Source organism: Festucalex cinctus, chromosome 3 (genome assembly GCF_051991245.1).
Source record: "Festucalex cinctus isolate MCC-2025b chromosome 3, RoL_Fcin_1.0, whole genome shotgun sequence".
Classification (NCBI taxonomy): Eukaryota; Metazoa; Chordata; class Actinopteri; order Syngnathiformes; family Syngnathidae; genus Festucalex; species Festucalex cinctus.
Genome location: NC_135413.1, coordinates 27,095,050 through 27,119,369, shown reverse-complemented (window position 1 = coordinate 27,119,369; position 24,320 = coordinate 27,095,050). Strand labels below are relative to the sequence as shown.

The 24,320-nt window shown below is 40.0% G+C and overlaps 1 protein-coding gene across 2 annotated transcripts in view; it reads left to right on the top strand.

Moving 5' to 3' along the window:
• The first annotated feature begins 2,600 nt into the window (after window positions 1-2,600).
• The window catches only part of kitlga (kit ligand a), a 41,370-nt gene continuing 19,650 nt past the window's right edge, over window positions 2,601-24,320 (top strand). For both annotated transcript variants that reach the window (XM_077517233.1, XM_077517232.1), the window contains exon 1: window positions 2,601-2,890. In XM_077517233.1, the coding sequence (XP_077373359.1) occupies window positions 2,876-2,890 (15 nt within the window). In that variant the 5' untranslated portion in view covers window positions 2,601-2,875. The remainder of the gene's footprint in view (window positions 2,891-24,320) is intronic.

Here is a 24,320-nt window from a genome sequence, read left to right as displayed (position 1 = left end):
AAGTCGGCAATTTTGCTGAAAAGCAGAATTTTTTTTCTGCCAAATTATTACAGAGAATTCCGAAATTAAAACAAATAAGCTGAAATCGTAATTGTGGACACTCAATGGACTGACTAAATTACGAAAGATGTAGGAAAAGGAAATCGAAAACCTTGCATGTCCCGTTTGACACAGCCAACGATTGTGTAAACAGCTAGCGCGAGGTCAGCCTCTTTATCGGAATGTAACGCACACATGAGGAACTACAGACACAGTGGAGCCACATCAAATGCTTTCTTGTGGAATCATGGCAATTGATTAGTTAGTTAGTTAAAGAGCATCCATTGTGACTAATCTGGCCCTTCACGAGTGCATTAGTAGCCCAGCCGGCTTCAACATTCCTCCTTGGCGAAATTTTTTCGTGCTGCAGGGGCCACATTTGATTATTTTAAAACCAACAGATAAGCCATATCAGTTGTAGATGAGAAAAAAAAAAAGAAAAAGTAAAAAAATATTGCCTCTGTGAATATGAATTAAACAACAACATCCACCCGTTTTTATCCATCTCGGGGGAGGCCATTTTGCCACTTTCTGTCGACTGAAAAATGACATCACAGTGCCTAAGGTTTCAGCTTGCGAAGGTCACATTGCAATATTATTACAATAGGCATTTTGTGTGCGTAGATCACGTTTTTTTTGTATTTACGAGGTTTTGGCATGATTCTAACCATACACCCCTCGTACACAGAATAATTATGAATATTGCATGCATATTTTTGGAAAGCTCACACATTCTAAGGGAATGCATGCGTCAGATTCCAACCCATTACCCTCCAAACTAAGAGGCTCATGCCAACCGCTCATGCGCCATGTTGCCTTTTAATCCAAAATTGAATGAGAAAGCATGTGACGAACATTCACGACACGACACTGGCATACGTCCCATTCAAGAGCAGCCATTGTTTCAGGGTTGGGTTTTATGCACACAGCAAAACTATAGCGAGACAAAGCAGACACTTGCCAATAGACTTCTCTGTTGTAGTAGAGTAATTTTGTCAATAGAAGGTGGCGTTGTACTATGCTAATTCTGCTTTTAATGAATGATTGCACAAGAAGTCAGTGAAGTTCGGTTGCTGACAACCGGCACTTATTCATTTCGCATGTGTTTTTATTTATTTTGGACGACAAAATCATAGATACCATTGAAATCGAAAAGCAAATCAATATAACACACGGTTTACAGAACTGAAATGGAATTTCATGGAATTTTATGTAATCATTTGTTGTTTTTTGTTCACGCCAGCATGTGAATTTAGCTAACAACCAAGAACATTAATTTTGTCTTCAGTGGCCTTATAGCATCTGTATCTTTGGAATTATTGAAGAATTTTGTCTTGAGTCAAAATAATCAGAATCACAAATCAATTTTATTCGCTAAGTATGTAAAGTATGTCGTTTGAGCCAAATTATATTTACAGCAATAATATCACATAAGTTCTAAGAGTTATTAACTGATGTGGCGAGCCGTCAAGTTTAGCCTACATGGTTTGTAAACAGCGAAGAACATTTTGAGTCTTCGATGAAGCTAATGTTCGTGTTTTCATAAACAGAAAAGACTTTTGGGTCTTCAATTGACTCAACTTACGTTCTCCACCAACAGCAAAGAAGTTTTGAGAAGCTAATGAAACTTTTTTTTATGGACGCTAAACATGTCATATTTTGTACATATCAGTTAAGTCCATAACAGTTAAGTCCATAACAAATCTTAACATGTTTTGTAAACACTCAACACTATTTAGTGTGAGATGAAGCTCGTGTACATGATTTGGGAAACGACAACGCAAATTTGAGTGTTCATTGAATCTAGCTGACATATTTTGTACATGTTTGGTAGAGACGATGTATCTATCAGAGACAATGTAGTCATCAGTAAAGCTGCAACATGTTTTGAAGCATCCTTGGGGCCAACATTATTTTCAGTGCCCCCATTTTCTTCAGTTATGAATGGCTTTGAAACACGAGTGTGACGATAATGATCATCCGTGTCAGGAAAAAGGATGATTTCAAGTACTCTTTGGCCCACTTAATGCAGCTATACGTAAACACATGATGCATTTCCTCAGAAAGTGCTAATGCGGCTCTGCAAACAGGAAATATCGAATCTGTCCATTATCCTTTTCTGTGGCGGCTGGCCCACAAGGGGAAAAGGCTGAGGTCGAGAACCGCTGACTGTGACGAGAGGCCGGTGGGGAACATACCTGCACTCATCACCTGTCAACTGCATCGGAAATTAAGACGAGCATTGTTATTTCAGTATTCATATTTTTGTGACATGTTTGGTGGTGATAAGTGACTTTTTTTTTTTCATAATGCCTTTGGTTGAGTCTGCTGCATTACTCAACTGTATATAATTATGTTAAATAGAATGTGGGTGGATGCCTCCTCTGGGGGGAGGAAGTAGAGGAGGCGCGGCTCTCTCTCTCTCTCTCTCTCTCTCTCTCTCTCTCTCTCTCTCTCTCTCTCTCTCTCTCTCTCTCTCTCTCTCTCTCTCTAGCTGTAGTTTGCACTCCATATTATAAAGCCACGCGCCCTTCCTGCGCGGAAGCCTTCTGGATGTACGCGCTCGCCGCTCGGACGTTTTTTTTTTTTTGCACGCCGCCTGCAAAACTTGCGCACTGACTCGCTCACTGACTTGAGCCGTCCAATAACGCCTCCTCCTCCAGCACCACCGACTCCTTTATTTATTTATTTGTATTTTTTGGTGGTCTCCTCTTCACGGATACTAATTTTGACGCGTTGGATATGTGCACACAAGATGATGACAACCCCTTTCCTGCCCGTAGAAGTAAAATAAAATAGCCTTTCGCGCACTCGAGCTTGTCCCCTGTCGTTCCATATGAAGAAGCCAAAAGTAAGTGTGCATTTTTGTTTTAATCTGTTTTTGCATGCACGCGTGCATTGTTGAAGCGCGTTTCGTGTTGCGTGTGACACTTTTGCATGTACAAGGCTGATTTTTTTTTTTTTTTAATGGCGCCCCGCGAGAATCGATGTGTGTACGGCGGCGCACGTTTGACCTGACAGCATCGCTGCATTTTTCATTTTATTTTATTTTAATATGTTTATGCTGTTTTATCGCAGTCGTGTCAGATGGTTCATGACCTACAAGCGTCAGTGGGTCCCTTGAAAGGCACCATAATCACTCTTGAGTTATTATTATTATTATTATTATTATTATTATTATTGTGCGTTTTCAACAATGTACTGTCGTCAATAAACCTAGTATATGTGATTTTTGTAAGACGGTGTGGTCACTGAACGCACCACTGCTCCAGGACTTTAATCGTCGTTGGGTACCTTGAAAGGTACTTAGCCTATAAATAAACAATATTTTTATTCAAAATTTGTATGTTTTTGTAAACAATTTACTGTTGTCAATACCTATGAGATGACAGTGGTGCTTGAACGCACCGCTGCTTTACAGGATCATGCCTTGCACGCAATGAATACAAAAAGATAATAATTATATATATATATATATATATATATATATATATATATATATATATATATATATATATATATATATATATATATATATATATATATATATATTATCATGAACTTGGAACTGATGGTTGAGGTTGTAGTCCTTGAACGCACTGCTGCTTGACTTAAGCATGCATCGACTCCCTTGAAAGGCACTTTGTAAATACAGTTGAATACTGAATATAGTTTAGATTTTTTGTTCTCAGTTTACTGTTGTCACTATTGTCGGTGAGTTCTGCAACAGGATGTGGTCTTTGAATGTGCCACCGTTTCAGGACATAAGCAGGCTGGATCTTTTTGAGGGGGCTTATGATGTACATATATTGTTTTTATAAAAATGTGCTGCCTTTAACCACCCAGTTTTCGACCTCTTCTCGTCAATAAACACTAATGTCGGTGATTTGTGAGACGTGTCATGGTTCTTGAACCACTGCTTATTGCGTAGCATTCATGTTTTGCAAGCAATTTACTGTCTTCCACTGTTGTCAATGAGCCTAATAGATTCTTAATTTCTTATAGATGAAGTAGTCCTGAACGTACTGCTTCATGTTAAGTCTCCTCAGGTTCAAATACTTCAACCTTTGATTTAAGTATCCCCCACAAACGCAACCTTCCTCCTAAATGTACAACCTTTTAACCTTTCACTTGCCCCCGACACTAGCAAAATATGTGTACACACCCTTCCCCCGCTCTCCTCCCACTATACCCCCTCCCAAGTCTTTTTATTTTTTTCATTCTGTGTCACAAGGCTGCCAAACCATGGAGAAAATTGATGGCCTTTGGCAGGTCAAACCTCGCTTCAGTTCAAATTCACTGAAAGTTTCAATTTGAAACGTATTACCTGAAGAAACAGACGGTGGTGGGATGGGGTTGGGGTCCTTTTTCGGATGATTTCCACTATTACATCCATGTGTGCCAGCACAGTGAGTGAGTTGCACGTCTGCCTCACCGTCGAGAGGTTCTTGGCTCTTTGGCGTTTGGTTCTTGTCTTGGTTGATCCTGCCGTAAAGAACTTTGTTTTTTGGGTTGCCATTTTTTGTGAACTAAGACTTAACACATCTGGCTCATATTTGATAGGTACTAGGTATGAATCTCAGCTCATGCCCAACTGGAATATGGATTTTTTTTTCTTCCAAATTTGACTATTGATGAGTTATTGTTTGTGATTTTGATACTTCTTTCAGCATTTGTGGTTAGATAAAACAAAACGTGGCTGTGGCGTGGTGGCTGCTGGCTTCCCCCAAATCAGAGTGACAGATATAATAACATTTCCAACAATAATAGTATCACTGTACACTCTCACTGATCGCTGACTCACTGCTTAGTGAAGTGTTGATACAGTGAGGTATGACAGCTCAAGTTAGCTGGAGAAGCTTTAATATACACCGAGACAAGTTTAACCGGTCGCATCAATTTGGACACTTTGCTCCTGTAAATCGTGATGGGCTTGTTCAGTTCTCGTTTAGTTAAAAATAACCAAAGCTGAGTTACTACATCTAGTGTCGACCTAACCAAATTAGACTATTTTTTTTCTCCCCAGTCTTAGCTGTCCAATGTTTTGCCTACGCTGTATATCCTGTGATTATCTGTCAACCAATCTGGAGCTTACCAATTAAAGACTCTCAATCATAGGTCTCAAACTCTGGCCCTCAAGGACCACAATCCTGCATGTTTTAGAAGTTTCCCTCCTCCAATGCACCTGAATCATACGATCGGTATCGTCATCAGGTTTCCGCAGCGCTTGCTGATGAGCTGATCCTCTGAATCAGGTGTGTTGGAAGAGGGACACCGGTAAAACATGCAGGACTGCGTCCCCGAGGACCAGCGTTTGAGAACTCTACATTGTTCGTACAGACCATAGCGACCGGTCAAGGGTTTACCCTGTTTCATTTGCCATAAAGTGAGCTGCGATAAGCTCTAGTTACGAGGTTGTCCATGTGGCTTGCAGGTGCAACTTTAGCATAGTTTTGTAACGTCAATTTCCATCACCCCTCTGCAATGTGAAGTTTAGGGCCAGTGAGTTCACCCAGTGAAATCCATTACGGATTATTTATCAGCCGTTTAGCGCCACAAATCAAGACGGACTTGAACCCCTGCCGACTCCTTTGACATATCATCGCAGTTGGCAGTTCATGGGATGAAAGAAGGGCCGGTGACTGACACATGCCTCCTTGCGGGCAGACAGCGTCCTGGTGTGCACGCTCATAAAACGCACACCGGTTTTTCCACTAAAAATGTGCCTCTAGGGCAATGCGTCGGGAGTCAGCTAACAATAGTAAGAGATTACCAGCGAAAATGCTGTACTTACTATTATGGATTGTTTTATTCACCGGGTCTGTATTGAATCTAGAAGATATCATGACATGCTTCCATTTTTCTAATTTGTTTTGGGTATCATCTGGATAGACACGAGGCCGTCAGCACTACACTGCTTAGGCTTTGCAGTATTTGTAAGTATTCCCTCATTTATGGCTCGCCAATTGATATTAGAGCAGCGTTACAAAATTGCCGCCAGGCAAACAGTTAATTTGTCCCCAGCTGCAGTTCAGCACCAGTTCGCAAAGCTTTACGGCCGTCACACTGCTCCAACGTGTAGCATGAATGTGCAATGCAGAAATAACAGCAGAGCATTTCAACTACCTGAAGTCAGTATGGGCAATGCTTTCCACTGAATCAATCTTTTGTTGATACTGAGTTCCAGTCAAGTCCTCCAGATAGCCTTTTCATGTACGCCGCGTTGGATCAGTGTGATGGCCATGAAGCATCTCAGACTGGTGCTGAACTGGAGTCAGGGAACTTCTTGCCAGGAAGTAATTTTGCAATGTTGCTCCAATGCCATTTGGCAAGCCATGGGCTAAAGGGAATTCATTATTGGTTCACTAAAACCGCAAAGCTGCTGCCAACACATCTAGTATGATACCTGAAATAAAATAGAAATGTCCGTCTGTCCATCCATCCATCCATCCATCCATCCATCCATATACAGTACATATTTCCCTTCTCTTCATTTTTTAACATTTTAAAAATCTTCCATTGTCAACATTACAATTAATTGTAAAATTCAGTTCAGCTTTTGAGCATTCACAAACCATTTCTAAAAAAGCTGCTTTCCTCAAAAATGACTGAACTGCTGCGTTAGCATTAGCTTCGGTCAGTGATTGGGCACCTTCACACTTGTGTACAAATTCGGGGTGTGGTGGTGTCATGGTGTAGAGTAACCTAAATTTGAGGAACATCTGATACACGAGGACCCCCTGTAACTAACTGTCTGAGTCTGACTAACTGGCGGACCCGTCAAATAACTGACTACTAAGTGACTAACTAAACGACTTACTACACTAATGCCTTGGTTAACGACAGTGTTTTTCATACGAATATTTACACTAATTTAGACTTCACTACTGCATTATCATGGGGTAATGACAGGAACAGAACTCCGTCATAAACCGAGGATGTCCTGTTATGAAGTGACTGGCTGAGCGGCTAACCAACATAATCAACACAACTACTGTAACTGATTTGTCTGTTAGCGCCAGTCAGTGACAGATGACGGCACATCCTGACTGACAAAAAAAATTCGAGGAATGTAACTTGAAACCCCATGTATTTCGAAAATTGTCCTTTTTTTGGCTCAAAGACAACGGAAATGAAGTTGATGACGCATGTTGGCCATTCATCCACATACAGGTAGTTTTTCATCCAGGTCTTTGAACTCCGTCTTTAGTGTTAGCAACTTTTAGCTTACATCAAAGTGGTGGGAATTTGACACACTAAACACTGGCCTGTTGCGTATTTGACAATAGGAATTGATTTTGGGCCGCATTTGTTTCGAACGTTCACACGCTCAACATGGGGTTGCTGTCCTTTGTTGTGACAGATCTTGCAGAACGCAACTTGTGTGTTTCATTTATTCCCTGACATTGTCATCATATGCATCTGGTTTGATGTTCACCTGTCAGGCTCCGTCCTTCCTTACCCACTTTCACGCCGCCTGCCTTAATCAGCTTTTCCTCGAAGGGATTTTTGTTGTGAATGGTTATTACATTTTTCTGCCTCATTTTCAAAGCTGTGTGAGAGTATTTCAGCGAGTCGGGTACAAATTTACCATTCCGCACTCACTTCCTCCATCCTGTTTTGTCTTGCGCAATTTCGGGGCATTTCTGTTCAAGATGCTACTGCAGTGTCTGTGTGAAGTAGAAAGTGGGAACGGGAGTGTGGCGTTTACCACCTGACACTCCCATCTCCTGCCAAGTTAGTTTGAACTCAATTGTATGGCTGAGCTTGTGTGGCAAAGGCGGATAAATGCCGCGTTTAATTCATGGCCCCGATGCGGGTAATGTTGCAGGATCTCTGTGCGCAAGAGGCGAATGTGAGGAAAAGAAAAAAGAAAAAAAAAAGAGGCGAATGTGAGTATCAAGGCGAACGGACGGTTTCACATCTTTGGAGGAAGTGTGTCTGTGGCAATTGTATTGCTGGGTTGTGTGTGAAAGGCAAAGACTGAGAAATGCTTGATCTTCTGTTCCTGATATGCCAATTTTGCTGGCATCATCTAATAATCTGATGTCAGGATGCTGTGTTGCAGTATGAAAGCACACACAGCTGCTGGAAAATATCTCCCATTTGCTGCCTTCTGTGTAAAAAGCAAAGACAAATAAAGGCTGGCTCTTTTGTTCCAGATGTCATTCTGCCATTTTGTGGGATCTCACTTTCAAAAGACATTTGAGGTTGTGTCAGAAGCGGGTTGCTCTTTGTGAAGGAACTAGCGGACAGCTGGAATGGGAGTGTAAACTCCTTTTCTGCGATGCTGTTGTGTCGAAAGAAATTATCGCTGTCTGGCGACTATTTCAAAAAGCTGATGTGATCTATTTATTCGATTGTGGGTCGCTGCTGTGTTGCAGTGTGACAATATACTGTAATATCCTGCCTTCATTAAATTCCGTGTGAAAGACCTTACACTATTGCATTGAAAGCAATTTTCCGGCACTTCCCGTCCTGACATTTTATACGCCACATCAAACACTGTGTCCTTAATTTTCACAATGACATGCTTCTTTTTGTATTGTATGTAAAGATCAAAGATGGCTGGGATGTGCTAATTTTGCTGGATCTTTGTGTGAAGTGGCTAATGACTTGGGGCGATGAATGTGTGGCCTGTTAGTATATCAGAGCTGTGCTGCCTTTTGTGTGGAAAACAATCGTGTCCTCAGAAGATCTTTCGGTTTCATACAGTACAATTTATTTATTTTTTTAATACAGTACTTGACTTGTGATGTATCGAAAAGATAAAGTTTTGCGAGTTTTACGAGTAAAAGCCTTTAATGACCTTTGATAGATCGGGGGACAATTCTTCCACACTAAAGGCTTGTGATTGAACCCAGGCGCTTGAGTTGAGTTATGGATTTGTCGTCTACGCTTGTTGTTACATATGAATTTAATTTATCAACAATCAAATCAACCATTTGATTTTGTTTTGATGGGTTCTTTATTTGTTTCAATACTCGCACCAAATTGATTGAAATACTGCCAAACTAAAGTCTGCAACTCTGGAGTGAATGATGTTGCACGAAAAGGAAAATATTTGGCAACAGTGGTTCGCCATTAGGGGAGCTTCTCGCCGCTTCTAGCATATATAATACGCTCATATCAGTGATAAAAGATCAGATAGTTGTGCTAAACATATCTGATAGAATCATGAACATCTGTACCGCAAAGTTTGTGCAGTGAACCTTGATTCACCAATTGCCATTTGACACTATAATTTTTTTCCCCTGTGGAACATAATTTACGTATTCGTGTGCTGCCAAAATGCCCTTTGTGAAATAATCAATAATATATATTTTTTTTTTAATTCGGAATGGTACGACATTGTTCTCATGACATTACAACTTTTATGGTAGTGTTACAGCTTATTCTTAGAACAAAAATTACTATTTTGATGCCACTGAATCAGAAAATGACTTTGGTTCTTGGAATTGGCACTAGTTTTTGAGATATTACATTAAAAAAAAACGTGAATAATAAAGACAGCTGGTTATGTCTTTATGCTTCTACTTTGATTGAGGCTGTATCTGTCTTTTCAAGTATTCTTTCATTTTATTAAACCCTGAAAGATCTCAATTGTTATTGCAGAGTCTTCTATACAAATCATGTTACAAATGGAAATCAAGCATAAAGAGACATTATTAGTAGCAATCAAATGCAAAAACAGGTGACATCAAAACACAAATATTGGAGGAAATGTATAATAATAAAATCAAGACGCCCGACGAGGGAAACGTACACAATTGGACATTTTTACCCATTCCAGGAATGTTATGGGTGCGTTTAAAATTCATTTTTCCCGAATGAAATTAGTTTGATTCTTCACGGAATGAATGCAGAAAGATTTCTTTGTTGCAATCTAAGTCACTAATTTTGATCACGGTGGAATACTTGATGATTTATGACTCTCAAGGGCATATTCACTAAAGGTTTGCGTCACCTTTGCACGGTCCTAACCGGTAAAAATGGAGCAATCCGGGAGTGCCTAATTCACTAAACACGCGCAGATGGGGAAATCCGTCACCGATTGCGCTGCCAACCAGATTGCGCCCCGGTGCGCCGGTGTTATTTGGCCTATGTAAATGAGGTCATTTGCATACATTTGACACAAAATATGCCCACCCCAATGCAAATGAGACTCATTGATATACAGCGTCTAATTCACTAACGCCAGCGCAAATAGCCACACGGAGTTTGCGTGATACAAATAACGTTTATGGAAACCATGTATAAACCTGCCGCACTATGATCATGACAGCTGTGCATGGTGTGGAGACGCATGGTGCACATCCCGCTCTGGCTGATCACGCGGAGAGGAGAGAGAGAGAGAGAGAGAGAGAGAGAGAGAGGGAAGGGGACATTTCTTTATGTTGGTTTAGGTCACATTACCTGACGCAGGCATTCTTAGTGAATATACCCCTCAGTGTTGCAATGTTATGAACTTAATGAACTTGTATCATTAGAAATATGTTTTAAGCATTACTGAAATATAGTTACGGTATATATAGATATAGTTATCAAAATAGTCATGTTGTGAAAGAATTTTCAAATTTGACACCCCATTTTTATCCTGAAGAATGTTTTATTTCACAAATCAAGTGGCAGTCATGTTTATTAGGCATACGTGTGTAAACATTGCAGGGGATCTCTTGTTAGAAATTGTCACGTCGTACATTGTTTTTGTTAGCTTAACATGACCTCAAATAAGGGTCATTGCTCAAATAGATTCCGCTCCCCCGATTAGCCGCCGTGTGTGTTATCGGCTTACGCTTTCCTTAAATAGACACCTCCTTTTTCCCACCAGGAAAAACAAACTAGTAGTAAGTTTTAATTATCTCGTTTTTATCACTTTAATGCAAACATTAGCGTAAAGCATATCCTGTTTCCACCAAATAGTCCAGACAAGTCGAGTTCAAGTCAGCACGACTTTGAAATGATCAGTCCTGTTTTTTGCTTGTGATTCAATTTGGGTCCTAATGAGTGACAGTTTAGAAGGCGTAACAAGCCCGAGATAACGTGTTAAAATCAAAAGAACAGTTTGAGTTTCAAATCATGGTGTCAAACAAGGTTCGGGTTTGGATTTGAAATTCGAGTTTCAAGGCTGGGCTCGCATTCTGGACAAGGGCTCGTTTTACAAATTATTGTTTCAAGCCACGGTTCGAGTTTCCAAGAAGCATTCAGGTTTAAAACTTTGCTTTACTTCAAAACTATAATTTGGGTGAGGTTTTCAAGCCTGTGCTTGGGTTGACACATGGGTCAGGATTTCAAATTCGGATTTCAAGCCCTGGTTCTGGTTGGTTAGGCTTTCAAATTAGGGTTATTAAGCTTAGGTTATAATTTCAAGCCTCGGTTTGGCTTTCGAACAATTAGGATTTTAAAGTCTTCAGGTTACAAATGAATGGTTCAAGCCTTGACTATGATTCCAAATTAGGCTTCAGATCTTGTGTTAATCAAATCAGGCGGAATTGTACTCCAGAACAGCAAATAATGCCTCAAACAACGAAGACGACGTCAGATTAGGAAGACGACTCTCTCCAGCCTCAAGTGTCTCCCGTCCGTCTGTCTGTCGTCTTTTCCTCTTCATCCGTATTAGATCGAACGCTTTAAGTGCTCCTCAGCAGACGGGCAGAACTCAAAGGCTAAATCGATTAGCACATGAAGGGCAGCGAGCAAGCGAGAGTCCATCGGCGGGGAGAAAAATGTGGCATGCTTCCTGTTTTTATGCCTGTCTTGGTATTTTGCCTTTTTATTCTACCGCTCAGTGGTCCGATTTTTATCAACATGCTTGGTGATAATGATGCGAGGGCCATAAAAGACTTCAGAGGCGGTCAGGAGTTTCTTATCTTTATGATTTTAGTGCCAGCCGTGTGGGGAACAGATGACTTGATGACATTATGTAGAGATGAAAGGAAACCAGTGTCCGGAAATTAGTTAGCCGTCTTACTTGGCTGGCACGTTACTATTCACGTGTAATGATTGAATCTAAAAATGTTAGCAATTTTTACATGCTTGAAATTATAGCAATTAGACAGAATGTCTTCTGTTATAGTCCACAATGTTCGTCACCGTTTTTTTTGTTTGTTTGTTTGTTTTGGTGTGTTTGGGTACGGGCTGTGTGAGTGCACCTCCTTGATTGGTGGCCCTCATCCCGACTCCGTCCACCAATCAGGGGAGGAGCCTTGATTGCTGTATTGGCTTCAGGTGCGTGAACAGCTGTGGTTATTCATGGCCACAGTTTAAAAGGCTGGTGGTCAGGCTCGTTGGTGGTCTGGCTGTTCGTGTGTATTTGCCCGCCTTCCTTCCTTCCTTCCTTCCTTCCTTCCTTCCTTCCTTCCTTCCTTCCTTTGTTCATTTCTTCGTTTTTGTTAGCCAGCCCCTAAACCGCTTGTGTGTTTGTTCCACTGTCCTTTCGTTTTAGTGCAATTTTATCCATAACTTTGACTGGTCATTTTATCCCATTTTTCATTCGTGTGATTTTACCGTAAATTTGTTAATTCAGCCATCACTAATTCATTCGTTATTGTACTAGGGCGGTCAGGAGAGTGGCCCGACATTCGGGAGCATCTGTCATGTCTGGGGTCACGCCAGGGTTGTTTGAATTCATGACCTGTTAAGTTGGGTTCACAACCGTGAGGTCAAGTGTCTGTTTGTTTTGTACTGATATAACAAGTGTCTGTTTTGAACTGATGTAACCATCATATAACCATCATCTAGTTTCAACTAGTTTTAGACAATGTGATGTCAATCTTTAATTCTTTAGGTGATGTCTGGACCTATGTGATGTCGTTCCTTAGTCCTTTACTTGCTACAACCAATCAGATTTATTCACTGTCTGTAGGTGCAGTCTGAGAATTGTGTGTGTTTTGCCGGATTATTGCTTTCTGTCCCTCTGTGCAACTCTCTTTGCTTCTCATCTAGTCAAGTTTGTTCTACGCCTCTCGATGTGAATAAATAGTTAAAACCTTATTTGTGTCTGCGCTTTGGGTTCAAACCTTCAGCACACGACAGCGTCAGCTCCATTTAGTTTCATAAGGTATAGTGTTGTGCGTGTGTGTGTGTGTGTGTGTTAGCGTCCTTGAGTATGTTGCCCTGCCCATGTGTCGTTGCCCCTCTCATGTCCACCCGTTTGGTTCAAGTGTGCTCCTTTTTCCGCCACGTCCATCCCCTTCTACATGTGTTCTACTCGCACACCAAACATCAATTCGTGCCACCCGGCATGTGTAACACTTCCTTTCCATGGACCACAGGAAATGTCACTAAGATGGCGGCATCAAACAAAAATGGTTTCCTGTGTCTTTGTAGTCATGGCTTCATCTTTTTGTGGTTCGACTCACGATAAACAAGCTTACCATATTTCATGCTGTTTATGAAACTTTGATCAAGATGCGTTTTGGTTTTCTTAGACGTAACGTAGACTTTACTTTATTGATCCCTTTGGGATCGTTCCCTCTGGAAAATTTACATCCTCAACATACTTCATTTGAAACCAAAATTTACAGCTTTGTGTGTCTTTCAAGGCATGGTTTCCAGAATTTGTCGGGGCGGGAGGGGGTCCTTCCCTTCATTGGCATTCTACCAAAATTGATGTTGCAAATTGAAACTGTCTTCGGGCGTTTAATTTTTCAAAATTCCTGCGTTGCACTAAGTGAACCAATGGCGAGTCATCAAACTTCACCCACATGCAATGACAATCACACACAAAAAAAAGTTTCTATCTGTCTAGTATACGCATTTCAAGTTTGGTATCCATAGAGATCCGGACGTCATGTGCATGTCCTGTGTATTTTTACAAAAAATTGCGAGAAAGCAAAAAAATGTGGGCTTTATAGGGCGCACATTGTATTGTGGCAGAAAATGCCTACCAAATGTCATGTTGCTTAGTGAAACTAAGGCTCAACTTTCCAAAACCTGTGGGTGCACTACTGAACTAGTGGCGAGTCGCCAACTTTGCCGCTATGCTTTGCCCACATGCTATGATGAAAACTCTAAATTTTCAGTTTAGGGTCAGACATCTGTCTTAAATACATGAAATACGTTGACATTTGGTTGGCTTTGGACAAAAATCTCAATAAGTCCACTAAAATGTCCACTTGAAACAAAACTAAGCAGACTTCCTGTGTGTCTACTTGTGTGTCTAATCATGATTGACCCGCCTACCAAATTTTATGTTTTCACGTCAAATCAAAGGCGTCTGAACTGCAGCCAGTGCTCGACCTACAACGCAAACTTGCCCAAGCAAAAAACACTCATTTGAGATCAACATCTGGATGGGCCGGGCAGCCTTAATCATCTGCGCCGCTAATCCTCGCCACGAAACGTATCGCAAAACAATGACGGAGGGCCGGAGATTAGCGTGAAATCACGGAATCCGTGTCATGCGAGGCCTTGCATGTTCCGATTTATGGGATTATGGCCAGCTAATGATGCATCTCAGCGGCGACGGGGAAAGGGGTCGACGTGGCCGTCGTCCTCAGATCAGTCACGCAGGCCATCGCTTGCTATACAATGGGCCTCGTTCACTGACAGTGTATATATATATATATATATATATATATATATATATATATATATTATATATATATATATATATACATCCATCCATTTTCTTGACCGCTTATTCCTCACAAGGGTCGCGGGGGGTGCTGGCGCCTATCTCAGCTGGCTCTGGGCAGTAGGCGGGGGACACCCTGGACTGGTTGCCAACCAATCGCAGGGCACACAGAGACGAACAACCATCCACACTCACAAGCACACCTAGGGACAATTCGGAGCGCCCAATTAACCTGCCATGCATGTCTTTGGAATGTGGGAGGAGACCGGAGTACTCGGAGAAGACCCACGCAGGCACGGGAAGAACATGAAAACTCCACCCAGGAAGGTCCGAGCCTGGACTCGAACCGGAGACCTCAGAAGCGGACGGGCTAACCACTCGACTTATATATATATATATATATATATATATATATATATATATATATATATATATATATATATATGGGGGCTTGACACTTTTGAATTACCCAGAATGCACTGCCTGTGGCCATTTTGGTAGGGAATCCCAACGTCAAAGTATCATTTGTTGTTGTTTGGCGATGCAAAAGCAAGTTTGTGTGTAATAATATGCTGCAATAGTCTAGAAAGAGAGAGAGAGAGAGAGAGAGAGAGAGAGAGAGAGGGGCGTGGGGATGTTGGTCTAGGACACATAATGTAACCCGGGTTACGTGCCAGATGCAAATTGTACACCCACGCCAACCTCTGAAAATATATTCTTTAAAAACTATTGCACCAATAATTTGTACTTTATGAATGAATGATGTCATTGTCGTCCTCTCTGCTCTGTACAGCTTAATGGCGCTATAAACGCTTACTCTCGGTGATAATGTCATCTTACTTGCAACTGTTACTATAACAACCATGTTGTTGGCGCAAATCCATTGCCATGTGTGGTAAATCAGGTGCAAATTTGCTCCAAGCAGTCAGTTTTGTGGGCATGTTTGCGCCGGTATATGATATGGGCAATGTCCTGAATAGGTGGGTACCTGGGCGCAGACTGCTGTTCAGTTGTGGTGCAATATTTTGCGCTATTACCGGACGCAGCGCATTCTTCGTGAATATACCCCTTTGTTGGCAGTATACAACCAACCTTAATATTTTCATCTAGCTGTCAACCTAGGGACTGTTTGCCCAGCTTGAAAACGTGAACGTCTCTATTCTATTATTGATCACAAGTGAGATGCTAACGTGCTGAAAACATAACTTGGTGCATTTGTAACATCACACAATAACTACCATTGCTTGAAGCATTCTCTTTAGTTCAGAGGCTGCATCAAAGCCTCTTATATGCTCTAGCATAAAAAGCAAAAACATAAAAATACGTCTTTTGGAACATGGTAATATTTAAAATGGAACATATTTATACGTTTTTGGGAGCAAATGAGTTAAATCAAGTACACATGATACAAATCTCAAACAGTACAAGGCCACAAATGTCGCTTTCATTAGTTTTACTGGGTAATGCTCTTTGCTGTGCTTTATATATATATATATATATATATATATATATATATATATATATATATATATATATATATATATATATATATATATATATACTTGTGCAGTGTTTGTTTATGTGTTGTGTTGTTTATGTGTTCTTAATTAGTTTTTCCCATGTATATTTTGCATGCAGTCTGATTTAACTTTAGAATGAATTAAAAAGTGATTAATACTGTTACAGTAACGTCATTATTTGTCAACATTCATTTTTTCTTTCATTTCATTCATTTTTTTCTTTCCAGTTTGTCATCTACTCAGAACCCACTCGTATGATTGGTTGACAAGTTTTCAGTTAAAAATAAATACCCACTAATTTTTCGATTCTGAGAAGTCAACGGGTCAAAAATTATCACCATGTTGCAGTCGCTTTGCAAAAGCCGTACAACTCTACGGCACGTGAGAAGCCAGCCATGCAGTTTGACCGTTCAATTATCTAAATGTTGATTTAATAAGGATCATGTTATCAATGCATGTTTTGACAAAAGTGTGAGTCGCTTATTTTTTTTTAAGCATTTCCAAACCGGTGAAGTTTTGGTGAAAAACGCAGACATGCTCGTAGGGGTGGGAATCTCTGACATGAGGCCGATTCGATATGTATCTCGAAACACAAGTTGCGATTCGATTGAAAAACAATATCTTTTAGAACAGAACGGTTTGATACGGTTCGATTAAGCCTGGGAACGATACGATTTTCGATTCATTTTAATATTCAAAACTTATAGTGACATTTGTAGCTTGTAGCTTGTAGATGTTCATCTTAAAACACCACAAATTTTTACAGCATCTTCAAACATGTTGAAAAACAACAACAAAAATGTCTTCTATATTTTCATATATTGAATCAATTATTTAAATAGACCGCAAGAAAGGGCTGGGCGAGATGACTGGAAAATGTATAACAGTTTAAGTATTTATTATTATTACTGTTATTAACAGTTGTAATTGTTTTTTTCCTATTATAAATAAGGATCAGGAAAATAAAAGGCTGATAATTTAATTTGAAAGACACCAACACAATTAAACAGAATATGTGCACAGCATGTGAAGTATTTCAGAAACATAAATTTGAGACATGAAATAAACCTACCATCCAGCCAAAAGAAATATGAAGCCACCTCATGGAACAATAAATCTATCAAACACATTTTAAGCACTTACAATATCCAAAAATATTGCCAAAAGTGACCTTCCCTTTGTATCAACAATTTTTGTTTTTCTTTTGCCGACACATTCATTTTTGGTTAATGTACGACCCCTCTCACCCCCAAAATCTGAGACACAATGACCACAGAATCACTGCTGTGAATGTTTTTTTTTTTGTTTTGTTTTGTTTTGTTTTTGCTATTGTTCATTTGAGTTTGATGACGTAATTGCGGGCAGGTCTCAATTCTCTTATCTGCTTCTCATGCTAGTTGTGTACATCGATAGGGAGCCACAAACAGAGCAATGAGATGCTTGCTGTGTGCTTTTAGCTGAGCTAGTGTGTTAGCATTAGGACACACCTGTGTGAAGTTTTAATCCATGCATTGGATCGTCACGGGATTTATTCTTCGGGGTGGCGCGCAGTTACCAACGCCGGGACATACAAGTGGACCGAGAGGACTCGATAGCCATGGGGAATACCAAGATGTAGTGCACCGGCTTCTGCTACTGTCTCAAGTTGCATGTTGTCACTCGCTGTGACGTGCGCACGCACACTATCACGTGCCGTGTCGCGAGCCCGGCGTTGACGGTTGCCCCCCCAAAAGGTGCGTAATAATGTAATGTCTTTGCATTATTTTTACAACATTCGGGGAATGAAGTGTCAATGAGCGCTACTTTGCTAGCGCTCTGTAAACACGGAAGTAGCTTGAATAGTGATGCTACTGAAACGTAAACAAAACTCTTGCTCTTGTTATGAAAACCCTTAAGCCTCACACGCAACCGATTCATAGCCACGCAATATCCGGTCCACAACTTTACAAGCAATGTATCTAAGGATTCCCAATGTTTTTTTGGATCCTGCTACCGATACGGTCGTTATAGCTCTCCTTGACGAACGATGATCCGGTCGAATCTTTTTTTTTATTTTTTTTTATTTTTTTTATCCCACCCCTACGTGCTCGTGGGTTAATTGTTGTCCAAACAGGAAGTGATCCTCATGATTTGCCATGATGTTAAACTGCTGCCAGCTACAGGCAAGGAGGACTCACTCAACGTCTTTTTTTTTTTCTCCCCTCCGGCATCAGTCAATTGTACTCGTCGGCGTCACGAATACTGGAGTATTTGAAAAAAAGGCTGGTATCGGCCCAATATCGATACCTGGTGCCGGTACTCGACCATCTCTTTCAAAAGTATTGAGATTGGTGTCATGTCTTTAATGGTGTAATGTTAATGGTTGAACAAACCTGCTGTTTTGGTTGTTTACTGATAAGTTTACTGATTTTACTTGAGTAGATGTGTGAAGAAGGATCGCTACTCCTACTCCGATATATTTGGTTAGAGTAAAGTCATTACTTTTTTTCCCTCCTTTTTTTTCGTTCATTATCTTTACCAGACGCCAATGGCGGTTCTGCCACATGACTGCGTTTCACCAATCAGACGTAGCAACAATAATCACATGACAACTCCTTCCCTTAACATTCTACCAATCAGACATAACAATGCAGTCACATGACCACAGGCAGCGGAAACGCTAGCGGGTAGCGGCATTTGTAACATAGCAGCGGGAGAGGACGAAGCCGAACACCCATGGCCTCATATAATTAGCATTCCCCTACACGTCGTGCGGAATAACAGCTTTAAAATGCGATGTCTTATGTATCTGCCGAAACAAACGGACATTTTGGCATATAAAAATTCCACATCGAACCTGAGTTAACATGTCGCGATAAGTTTGACATAAATTCCTTTTTTGCTGTATTGTCTTAAGTGTTGAAAAGGACCTTGCAAATTAAACTGAATGTGTGATTTCAATGGCTTACTCGCCTGTAAACTCATAGCCTGATATTTTTTGTCAACAGAGGGGTTCACCCCAACAAAATGTCTGATGTCTGATTATTGTTTTTAAAAAAATCAGACAATGTTCAAACAGTACTTGAGTATTCCTTTCAGCAAATACTTTTTTACTTCTACTTGAGTAAATTTTTTAGTGACTACTTTTTACTTTTATTTGAGTAATATTATTTTGAAGTAACGCTACTCTTACTTGAGTACAATTTTTGGCTCAAAACAAAACAAAAAACAACAACACTAAACACTAAACAAAATGCTTGCTAATGATGGCATCCACCACACGTGTTGGCCTGCGCCTCGAGGAAAATCGCATTCCACTAGCAGGATACAAGGAAATCAGGATCCGGCCATTTTTATGCTTGCCGGTGCTCTCTAAGAATATACTGTAGAGCCCATTGTGTTGAGGTCGAAATGAAACTTTTGTCAGTGCCCCATGACTGTGTTTTCCCCTAAATGACTAATGACGCCTCAAGCTGAGGGACTGTTGATCAATTTGTTAGGTGGTCGCATGGTCGCCCATGGTCGCACCATTTCCGAGTTTGGAGTAGACTGTATGCTAGCTTTCGGGTGTTAGGCTAACACAACATTGAGAAGCAACGAGCTCTCATAAACTTGCTGTCTGCTGGACTGATGTCACGTTACCGTAAAATGCTGTATTAGCTTTCTAATTGCTTTTTGGCAAAGGAATGAAAGCATCATATCTGATTTAATTAGCCATTCACAAGCATACATTCGGATCCGTGTGTACGGTACATTGACTTGCATGTTTTTTAAGATGCTGAACTAAAATTTGCTTAGGGACCACAAAGTCAGCCCCAGTGCAGTTAAGAAAGATTGAATCAGACCCATATGTAAAACCTTAATTGTCTCTGTATGGTTTACATGCAGCAAAAATGAGGTTACGAAAACAAGACAACCAGTCAAGAAGTCGACAAAGTGACTTGTTGACTTTTTCCTGTCAGAACTCAAGCGAGTCACTCACACGATATGTTTGGACAGACACGGAAGAGAGAGAAAAGTCCGCAGCTTCGTTGGTTGGGGTCGACAGCAGCGCCTCGCTCGCTGGGCAGCAGAGCAAGGAAAGTGACAGAGACAGACAGTCTGATCTTCAACCGTCGCAGATTCATCGTCTCACGTGTATAAACTTTCAAGCTCAATTGTAGCACTGACTCACTGGTGTTCAGCTAAAAATTTTGGCTGGCACACCGTTGAGTTGGCTGGACGAGCTATTGTTAAGAGGGGAAGTCGACCCAAAATATATTTTTGACAATAATATGTTCTATGCAGCCCCACTGGTCTAAATATGGTATTCTGGCTATTCGCTAATATTGTGTTAGTGGAATATGATTTAACCAGCAAAAATCCAGCCATTTTTATCAATATCAACAGGTGGGCCGTGCTGAGCCCTGAGCAACTGTGATGTAATGTCCAGTCGACAACAAGTGGCAAAATGGCCACCCCCTAAAATGGATATATATATTTATAAAAAAAAAGGCTGGATTTTGCTTCATAACTCATATTCCGCAAATGCAATATTAATCAGAATGTCACTAGTGAGGTCACATAGAACATATTATTGCCAAGAAATGCTTAAGCTTAACCTACACTTGAAAAAAAAACAAAAAAAACACTCGGGATGACATTTCCATCTTGAAAGGCACCAGCTCAAAACTATTAACTAATTCACTGCCTTTGACAAGTACACTTGTCAATTGTATTTTTTTCGAGCGGGAATAGATTTATTGATTATTTATTGATTGATTGAATTATTTTATTATTATTATTCTTATTCTTATTATTATTATTATTATTATTAATTCAATCTCTGGTGTAATAACCTTATTTATTGATTCAATTTGTATTTTTTTTATTATTGTTGTTGTTATTATTATTATTCTTCTTCTTATTATTATTATTATTATTATTATTATTATTAATTCAATCTGTGGTGTAATAACCTTATTTATTGATTGATTGAATTATTTTTGTATTTTATTATCTTTTTTCATTGCTGCTGGACATGTAAATTTCCCAGAGGGAGCCATCCCAATGGTATCAATAAAGTCAAGTCTACGTCTAAAGTCTAAGATGCGGGAGAATCTGATTATGCTCCACTGTAAATGTCAGACTTGGAAACAACTTTACTGATGCCCAACCACCGGTAGATGACATCATTGCCCCATTTTATGCAAAATAAACACAGTTTCAGAGTCCATGGGAGAAATGACTGTATTTTGGCAAACCTCCATTTTTCTACTGTCAATTATAAAAGAACGGGACGAGGCAAAAAGTAAGGAGTCTATTCCGTCATTTGGTAGATTCGGTTAATATATTGAACGTAATATTGCGTGGGTATTGAAAATTCTGAAATTTTCAAAAATTTCTGGCAGTGAATGAGTTAAATATACCTATTACACAAACCCACATCGTCACACATTTGAAGAATGAGGGATTTTTTTGGGGGGGGAAACTCATAAGCCGCCACACCTTTGCACCAGAAATTCTTAATGTGTTGCCATGCATATGTAATGTTCTGGCCCATTAATGGGCCAAAACAAACACCTGTTCTGAGTTTTCAGCTCCTTGATGGAAAACACAAAGTTGTGCATTAAACACTGAAAATCTGAACAGTTGAGCATGAGGTCAAAAGTTGAGGGTTCAAATTAAGTTCACTTCTAAAGATTATAGTTCGGTTCATCCGCCAGTAGTTGTGTATGTAGTTCCCAGATTTTCTGTACTGTATTTGATATGTTACACTCATATCACAGCTATTAATACGCCCAAAAAGATCGGCACGAGTAATTGCTGGTTTTATTGGAGTGTGGTATATATTTTCAGAGGTTGACATACGCGATCGCAGATCAGCCCGGGTTACATCGTGTGTTGTAAACCAACATAGAAAAAATGCTCGCCTTTCCCCCTTCGCCGCTCCTCTCTCTCACCCTACGTGAGTGCGTGATCAGTGTGAGGGGCGGACGGGCGCTGCCTTCTTCGTGCCGCAACCACTGCTGTCATGATCCACCGGATCAAGGAGGCGGCAAGTTTACAGCAGCCTTCCATATACGTTTGCGTCACTCAAACTCCGTGGGGCTATTGGCGCTAGGGTTGGAACGATACGATATTATCACGATTATCACGCGCATAATACGCCGGGGTGCAATCTGGTTGGCAGAGCAGTTAATGAAGAATTTCACCCACAAATACTAATACTGAAACTAACAAACTAAACTAAAACTAAGCATTTTTTTAAAGCGCTAAACTAATAAAAATTAACAGAACCACCCTGAAAACTAATAAAAAACTAAAATAAAAAATTATTTAAAAAAATTAATAACCCGTAATGCCATATTACACATAAATTGGTTTATATACTGTAGCATTTTTCTAAATATGCAAAGCACAAATAAATTATTTGCACAATTTTTAGGACTAAACACAATTTCCCCTCATAACATTATGTGGCCCTTGCATCCTTCTGATTTTCTATATGTGGCCCTCAAATGAAAATGTTTGGACACCCCTGATCTATAGCAAACGGTACAATGAAACTTTTTAACCACTGTTGCCATTCATACATTTCTGTGCGAATGGTAGTCCACACAATGTTGGGACAGGGCTATGAAATTTAAAACTCAACAGCCTGTTGTTTTGAAAGCAATTGTCACTGTACAACAACTATTTTAATACTGTATGTATGTCACACCAGAAGTTTAACACCCATCACGCATTTCCCTCCACATTCTCCAAAATTCCTGGCTTCAGAGATTGATTGCATCGTAGGTGAAACCAATGTGAGACAGCCACAGTGTCACTTTTAGGCATGAAAGTACATAATAGAGGGGACGAAGCGTTATTAGGAGGGGATCCGGAATCTAAGCTCCGTGTCCGTCCCAGCTTTTAGAGACTGTATGAAAGGTGTTTATGCGGATTATGTGAATCCATGTTAGAGTCAATTAGCTTTTTTGTTGACCCCAGCGGAGCCTATCAACGAGAGGCCTTGCTGGGATTTCGCACGTCTGAAAGAATAACAAGCTTTGTTCTGAAGCCTCCGTGTATTTTGGCTGCTCTCCAAACATTGAAGCAAGAGTATTTATCTTGCCATAGATCCACCCCCACCCCCCTTCCAAGACATCCCTAAAACAAGGCTTGGGATGACAATTAGAAATTGAATAACATCCCGCCTGCTCTTTGTTTCTGTTTTTTTCGGCTTTTTTTTTTTTTGCGTCCTTCCTGCCGCCTCGGATGCGACCGCCGCTCGCCGTTCTTCCTGTTGTGCGCGACGCAAAGTGCGGACGCAAGCGCTTTTCACGCAAATTGCAACAAGTCGCTGCGAGACCAGTGTGGCAATCCAAAGAGAACATCCCCGACAAGGCTCAACTTGCTGACATCCATTTGGAAATTGGATAGTTTTTTTTGTTTTTGTTTTTTTTTCATATAAGCTTCAGGTACTGCCTTAGATAAACGCCTGTAGTGCATCTTGGGAAACAATTTCTGATTTATTTGACATAGTGGTTCACATGTGATCTTGTTTTAACATGATGTTAGCCTGCTTCCGACATTTTTATAAAAGAAACAAAGCCACGTGTTAGCTTCTGCTCAGAATTTGTTGCTTTGCACATATTTTTTGACGTATGAATCAATAATCATCTCATGTGGTGAGCAGAATTGCGATTGAATGTTTTTGTGGGCCTCAGCGGATTTTGAGAGTTAAAATTTTGACTCTCTTTAAGTGTGGGAACGTCTGGCAATGGCAACATTGTTGATCAGCTGATGTCCATGAATGCCATTTTGCTTCAAACACAAAGACAAATGGTTTGCTTTCTTTGAGGAACCCAGAGAGTATTTATAGTGGCAGAGGAGGATCTGGACTCTTTCAAATCACAATTGCTGGCAAAACATTTCACACATTTTTTTTCTTTTTTTTAGTTTAGCCTAGCCATTTAAAATATATATATATATATATATATACATACATATATATATATATATATATATATATATATATATATATATATATATATATATATATATATATATATATATATTTTATTAAACATTTACATCATACAAGCAGGACAATTTACAATGTTTTCTTTACACACATACACAAATATACACATACACATTTAATATATGGCCCTTTTTTTTTTTTTTTTTTAAATAATTCTGCAGTAACAACTAATTCCCCACACACCGAAAACTTT